Here is a 24007-nt window from a genome sequence, read left to right on the forward strand (position 1 = left end):
TAACAGGGGTAGGAGTTGAGAAGTTTCCAGTGTTGGGGAGAGTCAACCCCCTGAAACCGTCTGAACTGAATTTTTTCCAGCAACTGTTTAACTGATAGAAAGCTACTGCCAATTTCTGGGCCACTGCCTCTGATGTCATGACCTTCTGGAGGAGCTAACATAGTTTCAGTCTTCTTGAGGACTCCGTGGCTTGCTCTTATCGCCACCTTGTGGCCACATTGAGAATCCACAATTGTCATTTTGTATTGATTATCATTTACATTGGGATAACACGTTACTGAGATCTCTGCAGTTTCATAGAAAGAAATTAAATAAAATATCTTGACTACTTGCACACAGACACACACATTTCAGCCCAAAGTTAGGCCAGTTTCTTGCCAATTTGGAAACTAGAAATAGAGGTGGGAGACAGATTGCATAATAGTTTACAGACCTTGCAGGAAAGAAGTTGATCACCAGGTGTCAGGCACTGGCTTGATGCTGTATACAACGCCAGTGGCACCATGGAAAGAGTGGTGAATCTGTGGAATTCTCTGCTCAATGAAGCAGCGGAGGCCACCTAGTAAATATTAAGACAAGTCTGGATAGATTTTTGCATCGTAGGGGAATTAAGTGTTATGGGGAAAAGGCAGGTAGGAGGAGATGAGTCCACGGTAAGATCAGCCATGATATTATTGAATGGCGGAGCAGGCTCGATGGGCCAGATGGCCTACTCCTGCTCCTATTACTTATGTTCTTATGTGGCTGTCCCCTATTTGGTGACCTTGTTGCCAAGTCAGATTCTGTACAGTCAGACCATTCCAAATCTCCTGTCCCTGATAGAGGAGTGAAGGAAAGCATTTCTAATTCTGTCATTCCATCAGCTGTCTGCAGGGAATGTCCTCTCATCCTGTGGGAGAAATAAATGCTGGATCCTGTTGAACGGTTCAACTAGCAGCCAGTCATTTGGCTGAATCTATTCACTTGTTTATTTATTGAATTACAACACAGAATAGGCCCTTCCGGTCATTCGAGCCACACCACCCAGCAATCCCCCAATTTAATCCTCACCTAATCACAGGACAATTTACAATGACCAGTTAACCAACCAACCAGCACATTTTTGGTCTGTGGGAGGCAACTGGAGCACCCAGAGGAAACTAACACAGTCATGGGGACAGAGTACAAACTCCTTATGCCTCATCACCAGAATTCTCAAGAAAGCACCAAGGCCTGGAGGTGATGAGAAGGCTCCTTTTTGTCAGATCCTCCAGTCACAGCTGGAATCTCAGTCCCACTAGGCACTCAAGTTAGGTTAGGACAGGAACAATATGCTCAAGTGCAAAAGGGGCTGGTGGACTTCTGGGGAAATGGGAGGCATTGGGTCTCTGAGTCTTCCCATCATGGAGGGCAGTCAGTCATTGGTGTGCGTGCGCAGTGGTGCTTCCCCTGTGCTCAGGGGTCCTGGGGTGGAAGGTGGTGCATCGGTGTGTCCCGTACAACAGATTCCTGAGCAGGTTCACTGACACCCCGTCCAGCCGTCCATTCTGCGGGCGGGAGGAGCCAGTGTACCACGCGTGCACGGAATGTGAGGGGTTGCAGCCGCTCTTTGAGGTTCACAGAGAGCTGCTGTTGAGGTTCTGGCTGCTCTTCAGTCCCGCAATCCTCATCTTTGGGCACCCAGTTGGGGAGGGGCGGGGCAAGAGGAGGATCTCCTGGTGGGCTCTGTCCTGGGTCTGGCCAAGATGGCCGTCCACAGGTCTCGGCGGCGGAAGGTGCAGGGCGCTGCCTGGGCCAGCTGCCTGTCCCTTTTCCCAGGATACGTCCGTGCCCGGCTGTCCTTGGAGAGGAAGCATGCGATCGTGGCGAGCACATTGGGGGATTTCTGTGAGCGGCTCTTTAAAGTTTTTTTTGATATTTAGAAACTATTCATTCCATCATTTGTGAAAGCATCTTCGTTTTACAGGGTTTTTTTTACATGTTACTAAAACTTTTGCTCAGTTCCGTATTGTTGAAGAAAAGTTTGAGAAGGAAAACTTGGTGACTGTATGACATCATTTAACTATTGTAAACAAAAGTATCATCAACAATGGACCATAAGATAAAGGAGCAGAAGTAGGCCATTTGGCCCATCAAGCCTGCCCTGCCATTCATTCATGGGCTGATCCAATTCTTCCGGTCATCCCCACTCCCCTGCCTTCTCCACATACCCTTTGATGCCCTGGCTAATCAAGAACCTATCTATCTCTGCCTTAAATACACCCAATCCAGCACAGCCGATCCTCTAGTGAGTTCAACAACAAGCTGTTCTAAAAAGCCATCCTTTAGATATTCTACAATTTCTCTCTCGAGGTTCAGTACTGGACTGGTTTTCCCAATCCACTTTCATGTTAAAATCCCCAACGATTATCATGACATTACCCTTCTGATATGCTGCTGTTCAGAGGCCTGTATACAACTGCCATTAGGGTCCTTTTACACTTCCCATTTCTTAACTCAACCCACAGAGACTCTACACCTTCCAACCCTACATCATCCCTTTCTAATGATTTCATATTATTTCTTTTACACAGGGCCACACCAACTCCTCTGTCTGTTAACCCAACTTTCCAATACACTGTGTATCCTTGGACATTCAGCTCCCAAAGGCAGTCATCCTTTAGCCAAGTTTCAGAGATGGCCACGACATCATACTTGCCAATCTGTAGCTGAATTTCAAGATCATCCATTTTATTTCTTTTGCTGTGTGCATTCAAATATAACACTTTCAGTCCAGTATTTGTTGCTTTCTGTTTTAACTGCACCATGCCTCTATTGCCCTGTAAATCATCCCATTAGCTGTGACTATACCTCATCTCCTGCCTGTCATTTCTATCATCCCTGTTGCATGCTATCGTTGATGTATTTCTGTTTTCCCCTTCCTCAGCCCGATCACTTGGGCTCCCAAACCCCTGCCAAATTTGTTTAAACCCTCCCAAACAGCACTATTAAACCTGCCTGCTCGGATATTGGACCACTTTGGGTTCAGGTGTAACCCGTCCTTTTTGTGCAGGTCATACCTCCCCCAGAAGAGGCCCCAATGATCCAGGTATCCAGAGTCCTAACCCCTACCCCAGTCCCTCAGCCACACATTAATATGCCTGATCATGCTATTCTCGCACTCGTTAGCACGTGCCACAGGCAGCAAACCTGAGATGACTACCCTGGAGGTCCTGCTTCTCAGCTTCCTGACCAATTTCTTTAGGAGCTCCTCCCTTTTTCTACATATGTCATTGGTACCAACGTGTACCAAGACTTCTGGCCGTTCACCCTCTCCCTTCAGAATACCCTGCATCTGATCTGAGACATCCTGCACCCTGGCACCTGGGAGGCAACACGCCATGCCTTGAAATGGCACGAGCCTTGCACCAGTCGCAAGCTCTTGTGAAACTTTTATAAATGTGCGGAAATGGAGCTGCTGGAAAGAGGCAGATGAGTGAGGGTCACTTGAGGTGGGCGCACGGCAGCATAGCAGTTAGCAAGATGCTTTACTGCTTCAGCGACCGGAAGATCAGGATTCAATTCCCGCTGACGTCTGTGAAGAGGAGTACGTTCTTCCTGTGACCACAGTGGGCTTACCCCAGGTGCTCTGGATCACTGCACTTTCCAGAGGATGTACGTACAGGTTCAGGTTAGCAAGCTGTGGGCGCACTATGTTGGCGCAGGAAAAATGGTGACATTTGTGGCCTGCACCCAGCTCATCTTCAAGCTATGTTGGTCATTGATACAAATAACGCATTTCACCGTATGTTTTGATGTTTCAAAATACATGCGACAAATAAAGCCAATCTTTAAAATCTTCACGTGATGGTCATATCAAGAATATTAACTGAGAACTAACTGTAGACTCAGTAAAAACTGCTTTTTAGAATTTTGATGCAAATGGGCCATTAGAGATTAACAGGAAGGGGAGTTTGAATGTGTTTTCAGATTGCCGGTGTGACACACGAGGCAGTGTATCATCAGAATCAGTCTGTGACCCAGTCACTGGAGAGTGCCACTGTCTACGAACTGTCACTGGAAGGAATTGTGAACAGTGCCTGGTATGTTAAAATGCAACCTTTAACTTTAACAAATGCCTCCAAACATTCATTGTTATAATGTGACTGAAACCTTCAGAATTTATTCTTATATCCTTTAGTGTATTGCAATGTAACCCTTTATGTCACCAAATGCCTCCAAACATTGATTGTTTTACTATAAGGAAAGCCTTGCAGGCCAATCCGAATACCCGGTATGCCAATGTGACAGCAGTTCAGGTCATTCACAAATCTGTGATGCAGAATAAAAATTCATTCTTATCGAACTTATATGAGAACAAACAACTAAATAAAGATAAGATGTGAGAGAAGCAGGATCAGAATCAGGTTTAATATCACCGACATGTGTCATGAAATTTGTTGACTTTGTGGCAGCGGCACATTGCAAAATATAATAATAGAGGGAAAAAGACTGGGAATTACTGTGTGTGTGTGTGTGTGTGTGTGTGTGTGTGTGTGTGTGTGTGTGTGTGTGTGTGTGTGTGTGTGTGTGTGTGTGTGTGTGTGTGTGTGTGTGTGTGTGTGTGTGTGTGTGTGTGTGTGTGTGTGTGTGTGTGTGTGTGTGTGTGTGTGTGTGTGTGTGTACACTTAAATAAGTGGTTCAAAAAATAGAGATTTTAAAAAAGTAGCAAGACCTGATGAAGGGTCTCGGCACGAATCATCGACTGTTTATTCTTTTCCATAGATGCTGCCTGGCCTGCTGAGTTCCTCCAGCATTTTGTGTGTGTTGCTTGGATTTCTCATCTTTGTGAGGTAGTGATCATGTCCATTCAGAAATCTGATGGCAGAGGGAAAGAAGCTGTTCCTGAATTATTGAGTGTGTGCCCTCAGGCTTCTGTACCTCCTTCCTGACAATGGCAATGAGAACCAGGCATGACCTGCGTGATGGGGGTCCTTAATGATGGATGCCACTTTTTTGAGGCATCGCTCTTTGAAGGTGTCCTGGATACTACGGAGACTAGTGCCCATGATTGAGCTGACTGAGTTTACAACCCTCTGAAGCTTACTGCAATCCTTTGCAGTAGTTCCCCACCCTTTCCCCTCTTACCAGACCAAACTGCTGCAGCAACACATTTTGTCAATTTTTGCAAAGAGTTCACATTGCAGCCAAACCTGATACGGACAGTTTTCCGGGAACACACCCTATCGGTGATCCAAGTGTGGACTGTTTCGGCACAGAGCAAAACTCGGCTGCAATTCTGTTACCAGTGTATAGGCAGAGACTAAAGATCGCAGCACCGGTAGTGAGGACCTAGAAGGTATGGTCGAGGGATATGGAGGAGCACTTGCAGGACTGCTTTGAGTCGGTGGACTGGACAATATTCAGGGATTCATCTTTGAGTTGACACCAGCTTCATCAAAACCTGTGTGGGTGAGTGTGCGCCTACCAGAACATACCAGACCTACCCAAGTCAAAAGCCACGGATGAACAAGGAGATTCATAGTCTGCTGAGGGCTAGATCTGATGAATTCAAGATTGGTGATTCAGAGCTATATGAGAAGTCCAGGTGCATCCTATGGAAGGCTATCTTAAGGGGGAAAGAACAAATTCCAGTTGAGTTGAGAGATGGAACCAGATGCACATCAGCTCTGGCAGGGTTTGCAGACCATTACTTCCTACAAAGCGAAACCTAACATCATAAATGGCTGTGATGCTTCACTCCCAGATGAGCTCAACATCTTTTGTGCTCACTTTGAAAGGGAGAATGAAACAACATCTATGCAGATCCCTGCAGCATCCAGTGACCCTGTGGTCTCTGTCTCAGAGGCCGACGTCAGAACGTCTTTCACACGGGTGGACGCTTGCAAGGTATCAGGCCCTGATGGTGTACCTGGTAGGGCTCTGAAAACCTGTGCCAACCAACTGACAGGAGTGTTCAAAGACATACTCAGTCTCTCATTGCTGCAGTCAGAAGTTCCCACCTTCTTCTAAAGGGCAACTATCATACCAGTGCCCAGGAAGAGCAGGGTGAGCTGTCTCAATGACTATCACCCAGAGGCACTCACACCTACTGTGATGAAGTGCTTTGAGAGGTTGGTCACGACTAGAACCAGCTCCTGCCTAAGCAAGGACCTGGGACCTGGACCCATTGCAATTTGCCTATCACCACAATAGCTCAACAGCAGATGCAATCTCAATGTCTCTCCACCCATCGTTGGATCACCTGGACAACAGCAATACATACGTCAGGATGCTGTTTATTGATTACAGCTCAATGTTCAACAAAATCATACCCTCGGTTCTAATCGAAAAGCTCCAAGGCTTGGGCCTCTGTACCGTCCTCTGCAGCTCAATTCATTGACTGGGAGATCATAGTCAGTGCAGATTGGAAATAACACCTCCTCCTCGCTGACAAATAACATCGGTGCACCTCACGGACGTGTGCTTAGCTCACTGCTCTACGCCCTCTAAACATGCCTGTGTGGCTCGGGATAGCTCAAACATCTATAAACTTGCCGGGGTGAACAGGGCTGGTGGTGTCACAGCAACAACCTTGCACTGAACGTCAGTAAGACCAAGGAATTGGGAAGTGGAAATCGAGGGAACACACGTCAGTCCTCACTGAGGGATCAGAAGTAGAAAGGGTGAGCAGTTTCAAATTTCTGGGTGTCAGCGTTTCTGAGGATCTATCCTGGGCCCAACATATTGACGCAATTACAAAGCAGGCACAACGGCACTATGCTTCTTCAGGAGTTGGAGGAGAACTGGCATGTCACCAAAGACACTCGCAAATTTCTACAATGTACTGTGGAGGGAATTTCAATTGGTTACATCACCATCTGGTATGGGGATCGGAAAAAGCTGCAAAAAGTTGTAAGCTTAGCCAGCTTCATCATGGGCACTAGCTGCAAGCATCCAGAACACTTGGCATAAGGTCTCCACCTGAAATACCGATTGTACTTTTTTCCATAGATGCTGCCTGGCCTGCTGAGTTCTGCCAGCATTTAGTGTGTGTTGCTTGGATTTTCAGCATTTGCATGTTTTCTCTCATGTGTGCCTTCAAAAGATGATGTCTCAGAAAGGCGGCGTCCATCTTTTCAGACCCTCATCACTCAGGACATGCCTGCTTCTCAATGCTACAATCAAAGAGAATGTACAGGAGCCTGAAGATACACACTCAATGTTTCAGGAACAGCTTCTTCCCCTCTGCCATCAGATTTCTGAATGAACAGTGATCCCATGAACTCTACCTCAGTATTTTCCCTCACTTCTTGTACTACTTATTTATTTTATTTTTATATACAGCATACAAAATCTATTGTAATTTGTAGTTTTTATTTATTGTAATTTATTGTAAAATTTATTGTATTTGTAGTTTTTATTTGTAGTTTTCATTGCAAAGTACTGCCACAGAATAACAAATTTCATGACATATGCTGGTGATATTAACCTTGATCCTGATTCTGAAGATCACGAGAGCCAGATGAGATCATGCTCTTGTAGCAGAAAACAGTTGGTTATAAAGCAGCTTTTATGAATAACTGGAAACAGTTCAGCTCCTGATCTCATTGTCAGGGACTAAGTGCGAAAGGAAATTCCAGGGCTTGACAAGAAACCTTGGCTGAGTTCCCTGGTGTCAACTGTCTACATGAAGGGGGTGAGTTGCTGAGCAAGATCTTCAATTAGTTTCAGTGGCCTTAGGCAAGAGCGAGAAAAGAAAGAAGAGTAACAGCCCTTCTTTTTTATCTCTGCGCAGTAACAGTGCTTGGTACACGAGCCGACGTTAGGCGCTAGATGAGAGTAGCATTAGGCTCAGCCGTTAGACTCCAGAGTCACATAACCTTTCATTTCATACAACCTTGGTTCACAATAAAGGATGGCCAAGATATCAGGCTTACATTAGGCCATTGTATCATACTATCTTGTGAATTTTTATTCAAAACTGCTGATGGTGTTCCTGTGTTTTGTTATAGCCGACCTACTGGGGACTTGGTAGTAGTGTCTATGGTTGTTCCCCCTGTGACTGTGACATTGGAGGGGCCCATGACAACATGTAAGTCTAATTCTCAGCAATGCTCCTGGTCAAGCCAGTTCAAATATAGTTTCATCAGAGTCTAAGCTAGTGAACTGATTAGAAGTACCCAGTACGTGAAAGGAAAATCACATCTAACTAACAAGTTGTTTGATGGGGTAGCAGAGAGGAGTGATGAGAGAAATGCAGTTATGTGGTTCATAGAGACATCCAAAAGACATTTGATAAGGTGCCAGATAACAGGCATGTCATCTAGATGGAACCCCATGAAATCAAATGGGGCACAGCTGCATGGATGGAACATTGGCAAGGTTACAGGAAAGGGTGAGTTGAAGTGACAGGAATGAAAGTGGGCAAAATAGACCCCTGGTGGTCAGGATCACTGTGCAGTAATGTCTTGGACTTGGGTCTACAGGCAACATTTTCCATACAGGCTGATGACACAAAACTTGGAAGCATAAAGAGCTGTGAGGAGGACAGTAATAGATTGCAAGGAAGTGTGGACAGGCTGCTAGAATGGGCATTAGGGTTTGGGTAGCAGATGAAACCTAATGCAAAAAATATTTGATGTTACATTTGGATAGAAAGAATTTGAACAGGCAATATAAACTTGGGGACACAATTCTAAAAGGGAGACCTGGGGATATATGCACGGTTTCTTGGAAATCTATTTATTTATTGAGATACAGCACAGAGTAGGCCCATCGAGCCATGCCACCCAGCAACCCTTGATTTAGTCCAAGCCTAATCACAGGACAATTTACAATGACTAATTAACCTATCAATTGGCAGATCTTTAGAATGGGGGAGGAAAATGGAGGAAACCTACATGGTCATGGGGAAAGCATGCAAACTCTTTGCAGGCTGTAGATCTACCAAAGGACATGTAAGGGCAAAAGGTAGCACCTGCTTAGCCCTCCCCCAATCAAGATCACATGAATCCATGGGAGCAGGTGATGGATGGCCATATGAGCAGCCAGTGCATATCACAAATCCTGGTTATGCGACCGACACCAGGCAATCGCTGAAGAGTATTGGTAATAGATGGGGGTCACTCATCTTGTAAAGGCACTGCCCAGAAGAAGACAATGGCAAACCACTTCTGTAGAAAAATTTGTCAAAAACCATCATGGTCAAGACCACAATTGCCCATGACACAACACATAATGAATGAAGTTATGTTTATTTAACTCAAATCAACTCCTTTCAGAAATTTCAATCTACTTGTCTGCTGTGACTATAATGAAGATAACTGTACAGAATTTAATGTAGTAGGCATTTAACAGAACAGTGAGAGCAGCTGAACGGTACAATGTATCGTGGTTTTTTCAATGCAGTTAGTTGAAATGTACTGTCTGCATTTTGCAGTTGTTCCCCGCAGGATGGGCAGTGTCGATGTCTACCCAACATTATCAGCCGTCAATGTAACGAACCAGTGCCTGGTTACTTTTTCCCTCCGCTGGATTACTACTTGTATGAAGCTGAACTTGCGCAACACTTAGGCAGTGGTGCTTCTTCCAGGGTTTGTACCTCTAAAACTTTTCTTTCAGCTGTTACTTTTCCGACAAGATACTTACCAAGCAATTGGAATGAAATGTAATGTTAAATCTGCAACAGCTTGAATCCTTCTACTGTCACCTTATCATAGAGGGATCATGACATAATGCCAAACATTGAATGTTTGTTCTGACGCTGTCTAAGCAAGTTCCTGGCATCCCATTAAATAAATAAAACCATGCTGAGGGCAAGCTGATCATCCCTGCAAGATATTTGCCTCAATCTTAAATGTCAGCCATCTCTCTGCCTCCTCAGACCCCCTGAATTCTTCTAAATTACAACAAACACAGGTTCTTATATCTCTTGGAGATTTTGTCGGGTTAGGAAATTAGAATTTTCCACTTAAAATTGCGTCAGTTTTGTATTGTAACAGTAAAGGAATTGATTTATTTCCATTTGTCTGAGCTGAAATTTAACTCAAAGGTCCCAGGCTTTACGTTAATTTCAGTAGATTACGGTTAATTGAGACACATCAGGACCAGTACATTTTGGCCCAATTAAGCGACTGCCCCAGTCGCTGAAGTTCCATGGAAATATTTTAAAAGGTATAAAAAAGACAAATCACTAGTCAAAAGATGTAACAAAAGGTAACAAATTATGTATTTAAATAAAATACAGAACAAATTAGGATACTATCAATACTACTACAGTACTATAAAACTATGCGTTAGTTCCTAAAAGATATTGATGGAGGAATTGATTCAGTGCACACTATCATGTTCTTTTGATTGAATGTAAGTGAACAAACACTTGGATAATGGGCTGTCTTCATATAATGCTATTGACTATAGTATCCTCCAAATCTTCGTTTTCATTGTAACATTCAAGAAAATTGTCAATGCCTTCAAATTCTTCTTGAAGTAATGAAATTGTTTCATTTTCACCCCTGGCCATTTCTGGCATCTCCAGGCCTGAATGTTTGAAACCACTGTGAGCAAAACAATTCTAAATTTTCTTACTGCTTATTTTTTGCCAGCTATCAGTGACAAAAATCACTACTTTCTGAACACAAGCACATGCAACTGTTCCTTCTAAACATAGTGTAATGCTTAATGTTAGAAACTGTACAGCAATATTTTCTTCCCCAATTAAGTCGGAGAATGTTCCAAAAAAACAAAGGAGATCCCAGCTATTTTTAAATTAGATTTAGGTCTTTAAGGGTTGTCCTAAATAAATGGCTGCCCTGATTAACTGGAATCTACTGTACTTGCATCTCAGGTAATTCTGCAAGATTATTATGTGGGCATTCTGTATTTCCAGGATTGGAATAAAACTACACTTGCACATGTTTACAATATGTGAACAGTAATATTGCAACTTAATAATTATATAACAGGGACTTAAATCATTATTTGTGTGAATAACAATCTTGAAAGGTAATATTAAGGTGCTAACTTCCCAGGATGCGGAGGACAAATTTTATGTACAGTCATCAGCTCAAATCTGAATGTGTCCTACCTCATGCTACCTATGGCTACAAAACCTCTCATTGTGTGAATTCATCCACTGGTCAATGCTCTTTACTTCCCTAAACAATGCAATTATTTTCCCTTTTCCGTAGGTGAGGCCAACGTCTATGCCTTTATGTGATCAGTATTATCGACAGCAAGGCTACAGCTTTCGGGTGGATCAAGGCAGACTAATACTTGAGAAGATTGCAAAACGTCATCTGCGTCGACAGAGGAAGAGGGTATGTTGAGTTTCAATAACTTCTGTAGTAACAGTGAACAAAGTCGCCAGAGAGATACTGAAGCTAATGAATATAGAAGGCTTTATATACAAGAATACAGGCATCATATTCAAGACACTCTTAGAAGAAGTGGCCAGCCTGACTCAATATTAATTGAAAATTTTATATGCTAAAGATCAAAGGTAATAGGACAATTCTATAGTTACAATGCATCTACAATGCTTCCATTGAATTACATATAGTATTTAAATATCTTCTTCACACTCACACACAAACCAGACACCCAAAATGAATGTTAATCCCCACTGATTCTTGGCTGCATTCATGTATATGCAGGCATCTGAGGTCTAAGGTGAGTGTTTCTTTGTTTGTGAATGAGCCCAAGCTGCAGGTCCAGGAAACCCATCGTTTTGATCTGTGTTTTAAATTCAACCTGCAATTCACATTCAAATCTGAAGAATGACTGCTATTGCACTTGATATTCGCTATATACCCAAACACCAGAATACACCCTAACAGCTTCCTTGCTGTAAAAAAATCATAATAGATGATAATAAAATAATGTAAATTCTCTCAGAGCTGTTTTTTTAAAAAAAATATAGAAATTAAATTGATTGACCAGTGTCCTGTTTCCTCATAAGCTGATTCAGACTGTCACAGCTTAAACAGGTTAAATAATGATAAAAACCATAGGATCAAAATTCAAGAACTTACCAAAATGAAAGTTGAACCAATGCATTAAATTCATTAGTGTATCTGTTATGAAGGCACTTTGGGATATTTTTTGGTGTGTTTTACATCGTGGTTTGAGTAAACCAGTGTTATCATCCATGTATGAGCCAGCTAAAGCTGGACCTAGCCTGAAACGCAATCATTTCTTGTGGACAATCTGGAGGTCACAGTCCCCCTTTGAAGCTGCAGTTCCCAAAATGCTGCCACCTTACTATTTCACCCATCACAGAATCCCTATTTGAATACATGGGGTGTGCATGGTGCACCAATTAGAGATGTGTAAAGGTGATAAGCAGATACAAAGTGTGTCAGACCCCTCGGCAGTTTGGCACAAAGCCTGGGATGGACTGTGCGCCAAAGCCAGGCTCAGAGTGAAAGGCCAGATGTACCAGAACCTGACCTCTGGCATTTTTTGTACTCGTGTGCCACATGCAAGCACACTGGCCGTCCAGCCATCAGTTTGATCCAGCTCAGTAAAAGCAGTAACTGCTTGATGACATCGTACATGGTAGTGCCATAACAACAACCTCTCATTCAATGTCAGCAAGTCCAGGGAGCTGATTATTGACTTCAGGAGCAAGAAACCAGAGGTCCATTAACCCGTCCTCATTAAGTCAGCAACTTAAAGTTCCTCAGTGTTATTATTTTGGAAGACTTGTCCTAGGCCCAACTCATAAATACAATTACAAAGAAAGCACAGCCATACCTCTACTTCCTTAGGAGTGTGTGAAGATTCGACATGATATCTAAAACCTTGACAAACTTCTATAGATGTGTGGTGGAGATTATAATGACTGGCTGCATCATAGTCTGGTATGGAAACGCCAATGCCCTTGAATGGAAAATCCTACAAAAAGTAGTGGATAGGGTCCAGTCCATCGCGGGTAAAGCCATCCCCACCACTGAGCATATCTACACGAAGTGCTGTTGCAGGAAAGCAGCATCCATCCTCAGGGACCCCCACCACCCACCCAGGACATGCTCTCTTCTCGCTGCTGCCATCAGGAAGAAGATACAGGAGTCTCAGGACTCACACCAACAGGTTCAGGAACAGTTATTATCCTCAACCATCAGGCTCTTGAACCAAAGGGGTAACTTCACTCGACTTCACTTGCCTCATCATTAAAATGTTCCTACAACCTACGGACTCACTTTCTAGGACTCTTCATCTTATGGCCTTGATACTTATTGCCCAATTATTTATTATTATTTCTTTCTTTTTGTATTTGCACAGTTAGTTGTCCTTTGCACAGTGGTTGAACACCCAAGCTGTTGCGGTTTTTCATTGATTCTATTATGGCTATTATTCTTTTATGGTTTTATTGAGTGTGCCCACAAGAAAATGAATTTCAGGGTTGTATATGGTGACATGTATGAACTTTGATAATAAATTTACTTTGAAAATGTCATGTAAGAATTTTTTCATAATGTTATCTTTCCAACATAAATAAACTTAAATAAAAACTATGTTCTTCTATAAATTAGGGTTTGAAATGTGCAGTACTACAAATTTTCTTACTCCCATCAGGGAGGAGGCTACGTAGCACCCACATCAGGACCACCAGACTCAAAAACAGTACTTTCCCTAAGCAGTAAGACTGATCAGCACCTCCACCCACTGACTCCACCACTACTTCATTATTTCCCATTGGTCACCTTATGTACAGTCTGGTGTCACTTTATGGATATACAATTAATCTGTGTATAAGCTAACTTACATATTTATATGTTTTTGTGTATGTGTTTTTTAAATTATTAATGTGTTTGTTATCTTTTGTGTTTATTTTCTGTGCTGGACTGGATCCAGAGTAACAATTCTTTCATTCTCCTTATATTTATGTACAGAAAATGACATTAAACAATCTTGGAGTCTTGACTCTTTCTGAAAACTAAAACATACTCTTGGGTGTAAATATGCATCAAGAATTTTCATTCATTATTTCTGCACTGGTTTGCCAAGATCTTGGCGTAGCTTCAAAACACATGCAGATATGTGTTGCACTAGCCATTAGAAAATATGTAACCCATGAAGGTGTCTTCTCTTCAGTTTTTTTGCTAGAGCGTAGTTTGGGGTTAGGACATATCGAGAACACTGACTTCAGCAACCAGCCTTCAGATCTGAATATGGATTGTAGATTAAATTTAAAATGCAGCCCAGAACAGTAAAATGCAGACCAGGAAACTGACACTTAACTGATATTATCTGCATATGTATGAATGCAATTGACACCCTATTGCATGAATAGGACTCAGACAATAGTGTGTAGAGTAAATTGTAGATATAGGAGACATTTGACTGACACAGGCATGAATTTGATTGACATCCCATTGCATGATTACAACAGTAATTAACACTTATTTTGGGTGTGTTGCTGGGTAGATCAAGGCATTTGAAAACTACATGTAACTCAAAAGAAGCATTATGAGGGCACTGTAACTGTAGAAATTTACCTTTGTTTTTTTGACATATAAAAATGTGTAGTAATGTTGGATTGGGAAATCTCTGTCCCTCCCCACTCCTCTCACCCTCTCTGTCAATCTCTCTCTCAAGTGACTCCAAAAGATTGTCAGCTTGTGACTGTGTGTACTGAATAAAAAGACTATTTCATATCCACCAGCTGCGTCTCTCCAGTGACTTTGTTCACATTATAACACCAGGCCACCATATTCTCTTTCAAAATTCTCCTCCAGTTCCCTCCTCTTGGAGAACATCAATGCTTAGCCATATGCATTTCTTTTTAATATATGCAAAGAATAAAGATAATTTTAGAATTCAAACTTTGCTTCTAAGTACTAAACCTGTTTCATAATTTTTAAGGAAATATTGTGATAATGAATCTACTTTGGCAATGTATCCCTTTTTCTTTAGCAAACAGTGAATCCAGATTTCCAGGTACAGATTGTTTCCAGGGAAGCTACTCCTGATCGACCTGCTACTTGGACAGGCCTGGGATTTGCCCGTGTACCAAATGGAATGGGATTGCGATTCACTATTGACAATATTCCATATCCAATGGATTTCACAGCTGCCATTCACTATGAGACAGAGGTAATCAGAGTACAGCACACTTCATATTCTCAGATGTATCCAACATAATCGTCTGCTGATCAAACTACAATGACCTAAGGCTTGAATCTGTGTCCCTGAACCTCTGTCCTGCATTTGGGTAACCAGTTTCAAATTTCCACCTCTCATCTCTCTTTCCTTCTGCCCCTTCTCAAGAATAACAAGTATACTCAAGTATACTAGACATTATGCTCTTCCTGCCTATCATTCGATTTTCATCCATTCACTAAATGCTTATCAGCTCATTTCTGTTTCCTTCACTGAGAGTCACTTCCAACGTGAAAACCCTGTAACTCTGTCTTTGCTCCTATTGTTATCCACAGGCTTTTAAAAATTTAAGTATTACCAGATTCTTCTTTCCTTTTTATAGAATTTAACCTAATGCAGTGGATTTTGGTTAATTGCCCCATTGTTTAATCAGGGTAGCCTCTTATTTGGGACAGGAGGCTGTTGACGAACAGTTTCTAACTAGAGTCAGTTGTATGCACCTGTGTGGCCTTTAGACACCATGCTCAAAGCAAGCAGTTTTTAAATTGCATTAGTTGGGTGTGTTTCTGTTCAAACAGCACTGATTTTTGTCACTGATAGTTGGTGAGTAATAAGCAATAACACAATTCTGCTCACCATGGTTTCAAGCATACAGGCTTGGAAATACCAGAAATGGCCAGGAGATAAAATGGAAGAATTTCACTATTTCAATAAGTTAGGATTATGAAGAATTTGAAGGTATTGACAATCATCTTGAATGTTACATTGAAATGAAGATTTGGGGGATGAAATTGTCAATAGCATTGTATGAAGGCAGTCCACTATCTATAGTAGGGTTCTGTACTGATTTTGTTCATTTACAGTCAATCAAAGAACACAACAGCATACACTAGGTGAATTCCTCTGTCGACAACCATTAAGAACTACTACACTGTTCAGTTTTATAATACTGTGGTGGTGCTGGTAGAGTTCTAATTTGTTCAGTATTTTATTTAAATATATAATTTGCTGCTCAGTTAAATGGTAGTTTATCTTTTTTATACCTTTTTAACAACTTCCATGAAATTTCAGCTAATTGACGTAGCCACTTGTACGGGCCAAAATGTACTGGTCCTGATACGTCCCCATTAACTGTAATCCACTGTATATCTATGTAATGCCCTGGCTAAGATTTCTATTACTATGTTGTAGGCATTTCATTTTAGCAGTTTTCTGTAAAAGCAGTGTGTCCTGCTGGTAGAATCAGCTAAAGATAAGAAGACCAATTAAGATGGTGGGATAGGGAGAAAGTTCTATGGAGAGTGGGGCAGAGAGAGGTTTGTGAAGGGCAGTAGTCTGGTTTGGGGTCTTTTGGCAGGAGCTGCAGAGTAGGACAGAAGGGAAAATGCAGCAGAATGTTGTGGAAAGGAGAATCTCCGTTGCAAGAAGTACTTTGCGCAGATGAATGGCTCCAAGGAGAAGGGCCATTTTCTTCAAGATGGTCTTCGAGGGAAGTTCAGAATGTGGTGGGTGCTTTCACGCAGACTGTGGGTTTGGTGCTGTGAGTATACCCAGCTCTGGAAGAGACGAGTTCCATGCACGTTTAGACTGCTTTAACAGTAATGGGCCCTTTTGTTTTTTTATCTTTTCTTTCTTTTAATAACTGTTTGATAGAACTGAAGTTGGTAAATGCATGCCCTTATAATTTCATGTGGTGTACGATTTGTTATTTCTTGCCTACCGGTAATTGTGTATGGGCAGGATTTACACAGTATTTGCTCAAATTGAGGTTTCTTTAACCAGAACGTCATGACATTCCTGTTTGAATCCCAAATCATACTGAATCTAGATGTATATTGTTTATGAATAGTGGCCTTTTCATTGCTGAGTCATGTGGTTGTTAATTGGAGTTAGCTAACGAGCCAAGTTTCTATATGAGCCTGGTGAGAGGGTTACATTTATAAAACCGTTTGCAAAATAATTGAGTGCATGCTTCTTTTCCACTAATACAGTCAACAGAGGATTGGACAGCCTACATTCGCATTCAGCCAAGAGATCAGCAACAATGGAGCCAGTGCAGAAATAACTTGCCCTCACAGGATGGTTATACACTCACCATGCCAGGCACAGCCAGGTTAGAACATGCTTCAGGTCAACCTGTTGGGTTTTGTTTTGGAAGTTATGTTGTATTTTTTTTTAATTCCAATGTACTAACGAAACTGACAATCCCTTATCCAACACTTGCCACTTGCCAGATTACCTACAAAAAATTCTGCTGGCAGCTAAAATGCAGGCAGCGACTTTATCATAGATAATAGATTTCTATCTTTAAAAACATTTGGAGGTTGCACCATGTAAACTTGTTTCCTCACTTCCTGTGGTGGAATGAGTCTGATTTTATTATGTAAGCATGCTGGCTAGTGATGGATGTTTACACGGCTGAGAGTGATCTGGGGGTTTCACAGGGTGATATGTATTTTGCATATGAGGAAGTCTAAACTCTCCTGGTGGATCTGTCACCACTCTAGCACTGAGGAGAAAGTGATAAACTGACACTTTGAAATCTCTTCCAGCCTTGATTCTGATCGCATCAGGTAGCAAAGCAGTTTCCACAATCAGCACAGCAGTAAAAATTATAGTCAGCAGGACCCAACTTGCAAATACACCAAAGCACTTCGCTGAATTTAGGCATGTACTGTCATCTCCAGCAGAATAAGTGAGGTGACAGCTTGGGGTGATGTTGCGAGGGTAAGTAAGGGCAATGCAGTGGCAATGCCAGCAGAGTTACTGCCCCAGTGTAACAAAGGTCCAGGTTCAACCTTGACCCAGGTGGTATCTGTGTGCAACTTGCATACAGGTTTCCTGCAGGTGCTCGAATTTCCTCCAACATCCCAAAGATGAGCAGGTTGGTAGGCCAGTTTGGCCATTGTATGTTGTCCCCTAGTGTATAGGTGAGTAGTAGAACCTGGGGTAGCTGGGAGAAGGGCAGAGTTGATGAGAATGTGGGAGAATTAAATAAGGTCTACCAAACACATCTTTACCTCCTCCCCACTCTCCACTTTCTACAGGGATCACTGCCTCAATGGTTCCCTTGGCAATTCGTCCCTCCCCACCACTCGCCCTCCTGGCACTTACCTCTGTGAGCAGTCAAAGTGCTACACCTACCCATTCACCTCCATTCAGGGCCCAAACAGTCCTTCCAGGCGAAACAACACTTCACCTCCGAATATTTTGCATTCAGTGCTCCCATTGCGGTCTCCTCTAAATTGGTGAGACCTATCATAAATTGAGGGGTCACTTTGTGGAGCACCATTGCTACCTCTGCCAAAAGTGGCATTTCCCAGTGGCCAACATTTTTAATTCCTGTTCCCATTCCCACTCTGCCATGTTGGTCCATGGCCTCCTTTAGTGCCACAGTGAGGCCACTCTCAGGGTGAAGGAGAAACACGTCATATTCCATCTGGGTAGTCTCCAACCTGATGGCATGAACATCAATTTCTCCTTCCAGTAAAACTTTTCCTCCGCTTCTCTCCTCTTCTGTTCCCAACTTTGGCCTCTTATCTCTTCTACTCATTTCAAGACCCTGCTGCCCCCCTCACTGGACTCCCTGCAGTTCACACACAGTCCCAACCGTTCAACAGACAACGCCATTGCCATCACCCTCCACCTGGCCCTAACCCACCTGGACAAAAAAGACACATACATTCGAATGCTGTTCATAGACTTCAGTTCAGCATTCAACACAATCATCCCTCAGAAACTGATTAGAAAGCTGAGCCTACTGGGCCTGAACACCTCCCTCTGCAACTGGATCCTAGACTTCCTGACTGGGAGACCTCAGTCAGTCAGGATCGGAGGCAGCATCTCCAACACCATCACACTGAGCACGGGGGCCCCCCAGGGTTGTGCGCTCAGTCCACTGCTGTTCACTCTGCTGACCCATGACTGTACTGCAACACACAGCTCGAACCATATCATCAAGTTCGCCAATGACACGACTATGGTGGGTCTCATCAGCAAGAACGACGAGTCAGCTTACAGAGAAGAGGTGCAGTGGCTAACAAACTGATGCAGAGCCAATAACTTGTCTCTGAATGTGAACAAAACAAAAGAGATGGTTGTTGACTTCAGGAGGGCACAGAGCAACCACCCTCTGCTGAACATTGACAGCTCCTCAGTAGAGATTGTTAAGAGCACCAAATTTCTTGGTGCTCACCTGGCGGAGAATCTCACCTGGCCCCTCAACACCAGCTCCATAGCAAAGAAAGCCCAGCAGTGTCTCTACTTTCTGCGAAGGCTGAGGAAAGACCATCTCCCACCCCACATCCTCATCACATTCTACATGGTTTGTATTGAGAACATCCTGAGCAGTTGCATCACTGCCTGGTTTGGAAATCGCACCATCTCGGATCACAAGACCCTGCAGCGGATAGTGAGGTCAGCTGAGAAGATCATCAAGGTCTCTCTTCCCAACATTATAGACAGTTACACTACACGCTGCATATGCAAAGCAAACAGCATTATGAAGGACCCCATGCACCCCTCATACAAACTTTTCTCCCTCCTGCCATCTGGGAAAAGGCACTGAAGCATTCGGGTTCTCACGACCAGACTATGTAACAGTTTCTTCCCCCAAGCCATCAGACTCCTCAATACCCAGAGTCTGGACTGACACCAACTTACTGCCCTCTACTGTGCCTATTGTCTTGTTTATTATTGATTGTAATGCCTGAACTGTTTTGTGCACTTTATGCAGTCCTGTGTAGGTCTGTAGTCTAGTGGAGTTTTTTCTGTGTTGTTTTTATGTAGTTCAGTGTAGTTTTTGTATTGTTTCATGTAGCACCATGGTCCTGAAAAACTTTGTCTCACTTTTACTGTGTACTGTACCAGCAGTTATGGTCAAAATGACAACGAAATGACTTGACTTGACTATCACCTCCCCCTGGTGCCCCTCCTTCTTCCCTTTCTCCTATGGTCCACTCTCCTCTCCCATCACCGTCCAACTAGCCTCCTTCCCCCCCCCCCCCCCCACCTTTCTGGTCTTACATCTTTCCCCTTCCTTTCCAGTTCTAAAAAAGGTTCTTGGCTCAAGATCTCAACAGTTCATTCATGGGCAAAAGTTCTAGTGTCAATAATAGGAATACTGTTAATGGATGCTGCATGATCAGCACAAAATTGGTGGACATGTTTCTGTGCTGTATGCCTCTGACTCTATGATGCAATGGTTGGATTACTTTATCTACTGCACACCTGCTTTCCATGCTCCTAATCTGTTCATTTATAATATCAGTTGTGGTGTTTTGCTTTGGATGGAATTGATGAAGTTGGCATCAATCTTGCTGGTCTTAAGCTGAAGAAAGCACTCAGTTGTCTGACTATGTGGAAAAGCATTGGGTTGGGGGTCAAGTTTGTACTTTGATCAGTATGAATAGTCTCTTCAAAGATAAAAGATTAAAGATTTAGCCTTATTTGTCACATGTACATCAAAACATACAGTGAAATGCGCGTTGGCATCAAATCAAATCAGCGTGGTTTGTGCTGGCCAGGCATTGCCATGCTTTCAGTGCCAACATAGCAACTCACTAAAGCTAATCGTACATCTTTGGAATGTGAGAGGAAATCTGAGCACCTGGAGGAAACCCACACAGCAATGGGGAGAACATACAAACTCCTTACAGACAGTGACAAGAAACGATTCCCAGTCTGACAATGTAATAAAACCGCTACACTACTCTGCCGCTCTCTTTTCAGTGAAATGTGCTGATTATAATTTATTTCCATGCATATCAATAACTAAACAGGTACAATAGTATAATGGTGAAGTCATTGGACTATCGATCCAGAGGTGTGCAGTTTTCTAATTTGACATGCAGATTAGGAAAGAAAATCCATTATCAATAATGGTAACTATAAAGCCATCATGTTGTGAAAGAAATCTCACTTAGGGAGGAAACTGCTATCTTTTCAATGTGCTCAAAAACTGACTCTAAACTCACCAATGTGATTGGCTTGCAGCTGCTGTCTATGGTGGTCAAATGAGCCACTCGGTAATGAGTTGTAGACAAAATGTAAAGATTAACATTGACATCTTGTGAATGAGTAACTAAAACTCCCTACACAAACTTCCACATGTTGCTCTACTTCCAGAGTTCTACATCTTGAAAGTTCTACATCTTGCAGAATTAACCACTAAGTTCCACATCTACTCTGACCAAACAAGAAAAGTGACCTTTGATCCTCTGCAGTCATTCAGTTCAGTTCTGTACTCATCTGCCATCATTAATGTTCCCCTCACTTTCCTATCCTTTATTAGCTCATCTATATTGACTCCTCAATACCCAGAGTCTGGACTGACACCAACCTACTGCCCTCTATTGTGCCTATTGTCTTGTTTATTATTTATTGTAATGCCTGCACTGTTTTGTGCACTTTATGCAGTCCTGGATAGGTCTGTAGTCTAGTGTAGTTTTTTTCTGTGTTGTTTTTATGTAGTTCAGTGTAGTTTTGGTATTGTTTCATGTAGCACCATGGTCCTGAAAAACGGTGTTTCATTTTTGCTGAGTACTGTACCAGCAGTTATGGTCAAAATGACAATAAAAAGTGACTTGACTTGACTATTAAACATGAAACGTGAGCATGATTTTCCCCTGAGCATATTAAGCATGTTAAATAAGGCCAGTAAACAGCACCAGCACACTACTGGATTGTTTTAAACATCAGGATTTTCGAGAAAGGAACTGATTATCTGACTGCTGATCTGACAGACAGCAGATTTCGGTGTCCTGCTCCAGACTCTGCTAGAAACGTATGAGCACACTCTTGCTCTCTGCTTTGTACAAGGACATCATCCCTGTTGGCCGTGGCTGCAACAGCCTTGCTTTAGCAGATTCCCATGTGGATTTATTGACCTTACGTAGATATCAAATATCTATATTTGAGATACTTTTTTTAAATAGCTCTGAGATGACAACTGGAGTTTGATGACAGAATAGAAATTCATTCAGTGTAAGGGATAAAGTCAGGTAAGGACCACTTATTTAAGATGTGTAGCTAATCTCTGAAATAAGAAGCACTTTTGTAAAGGACACTGTAAGAAACATGTTGTTTTGTATTCCTCCGTAAACAGAATAGCAATTCTTCAAACCCCCATCTGTCTGGAGCCACAAGTACAGTATATTGTGGATATTTACTTCAATCACTTCTCTTCTCGGACCAGCAATCACATCTTGATCGATTCTGTAAGTTTCAGAGTGATATCTTTTTGTTTTGTCGGTTTACAATGTGTTCAAGAAGGGGCAGCTTCACTGTACCAGCTGTTTCCAATTTCTGACTGTGTTGAGAAAGATATAGATTGCAGATATGATTACTCTGTGTCAAAGTTAACACATGCCACATTTCCCACTTGGATCCCATGTCAACACAGATTGTTAATGATTCCTCCCCTTTCTCCAACCCTTCCTTAGGGGCCCCCTCCTTTGCTCCACCCTCCTCTCAGTTCCCTAACCCTTCGTTCACCTCTTTCCATCTTTGTATCTTCCCTCCTCCTTACCCTTACATTTCTTGATTTCTTTGCTTGCCCCCCGCCCCCAACTCTTCAACTGCCAGTTGGTTGCTCTCCCCAAGAGCGGACCCTTCCTCAGACCACTACTATATACCCGTTTAGATTGCCCTGCCACTACCCACCGCTCTTTTGTCCCAGCAGTTTCAACACCTACAACAAACTGCCTGGGCCAGAGACCCCACATCTCTCCTGGATCCCAGTAAATAGGGATGTCTAATAGTACTGAAACAACAATGAAGAATCTGGTTTCAGACATCCTACCCTGCAAAAACTCATTTCAGGGAGGTAACACCACCACCCCTGCCCCCAGCAACCCCATATCCCCAACCCCTACCCCCCACTTGACCTCAAAGGATGCATGTATACAGGATATTTGATTATGAAAGAATATATGAATATATATTCCTTGTTGAGTATTTTGTTGGCAGTCTCAATGCTAATAGTTAAGCGCTAATGCAAATAGCTTTTCTATTTCTTTTGCAAACTTCCCTTGTACTGTGATGTGGCTTGCTTGGCAGATTTGAGAATTTTGCCAGAAGTCTCAACCTCATAGCAGTCTGTGTCAATGAATTTGTTAATTTTGCAAAACATCAAAATCACAAGTGTTTCGTGAGACAGCTGACTTCTGAATTCTGTCTTAATGTGACGCACCGTGCTGAATGCCCTTTCTACATCACAGTTAGGATTTGAGTAGAGTTCTAATTATACTCTAATCAATAGAGTAACTCCTTAGCAGCTAGCCAACTAGTTTAAATAACGTTAGCTATGTTAATGAATGAATGACACCTGTTAAAGTCATCTCAACATGTCTCTTACAGTCATTTAACCCACCATGGGTAATAGAAAAGTCTCTGTTGCAAACAGTGCAGCGAGCAACACTGTCATTATTTTTGACCCCTATTAGGCAGGGGTACACTTTATTGTAGTCTGGGGTGAAGTACATTTTGTATTTTCTTTTTTTGGAACACTCTGCCATGGCGCTGCAGGACACTAAACTGAACTGATGGACAATGAAAGCGAGAGAGAGGTCGACTGTAAAGCCCGCCCACAGAGAAAACTGATAGGTCTACTTAGCACAAAGAGAAACCAATCAGGATGTTCTCTGTCACTCTCCCGCTACGTCTGTCACTCGCTCCCTCTCTCTCTCTCTCTCTCTCTCTCTCTCTCTCTCTCTTGTTTGCGCTCAAAAAAATCAATTTCCGGGATATTATATAATTTGCGGTCATCAGGGAGCTGCTATCAATATGCAGGAGACTCCCGGGACTTCTGGGAGAGGTAGGATATCTGTAGTTGCAACAATATTCCTGACAGTTGACCAGTCGTAGTGACCTGCTCCAGCCTGGGTGTGATCTCCCAGCCAACAGGGGCAGGTTCCCTTTAATAGGACCACAACCTTGTTGT

At 42.7% G+C, this 24007-nt stretch overlaps 1 protein-coding gene across 1 annotated transcript in view; it reads left to right on the forward strand.

Annotated features, from left to right (window-relative positions):
* LOC140738657 (laminin subunit beta-4-like) overlaps positions 1-24007 on the forward strand; it is a 139271-nt gene that overhangs the window by 52373 nt on the left and 62891 nt on the right. The window contains exons 12-18 of the mRNA XM_073066277.1: positions 3949-4061; positions 7974-8053; positions 9401-9554; positions 11151-11279; positions 14881-15060; positions 17058-17179; positions 22172-22283. Coding sequence (XP_072922378.1) covers positions 3949-4061; positions 7974-8053; positions 9401-9554; positions 11151-11279; positions 14881-15060; positions 17058-17179; positions 22172-22283 — 890 coding nt within the window. The remainder of the gene's footprint in view (positions 1-3948; positions 4062-7973; positions 8054-9400; positions 9555-11150; positions 11280-14880; positions 15061-17057; positions 17180-22171; positions 22284-24007) is intronic.

Source organism: Hemitrygon akajei, chromosome 14, assembly GCF_048418815.1.
Source record: "Hemitrygon akajei chromosome 14, sHemAka1.3, whole genome shotgun sequence".
NCBI lineage: Eukaryota > Metazoa > Chordata > Chondrichthyes > Myliobatiformes > Dasyatidae > Hemitrygon > Hemitrygon akajei.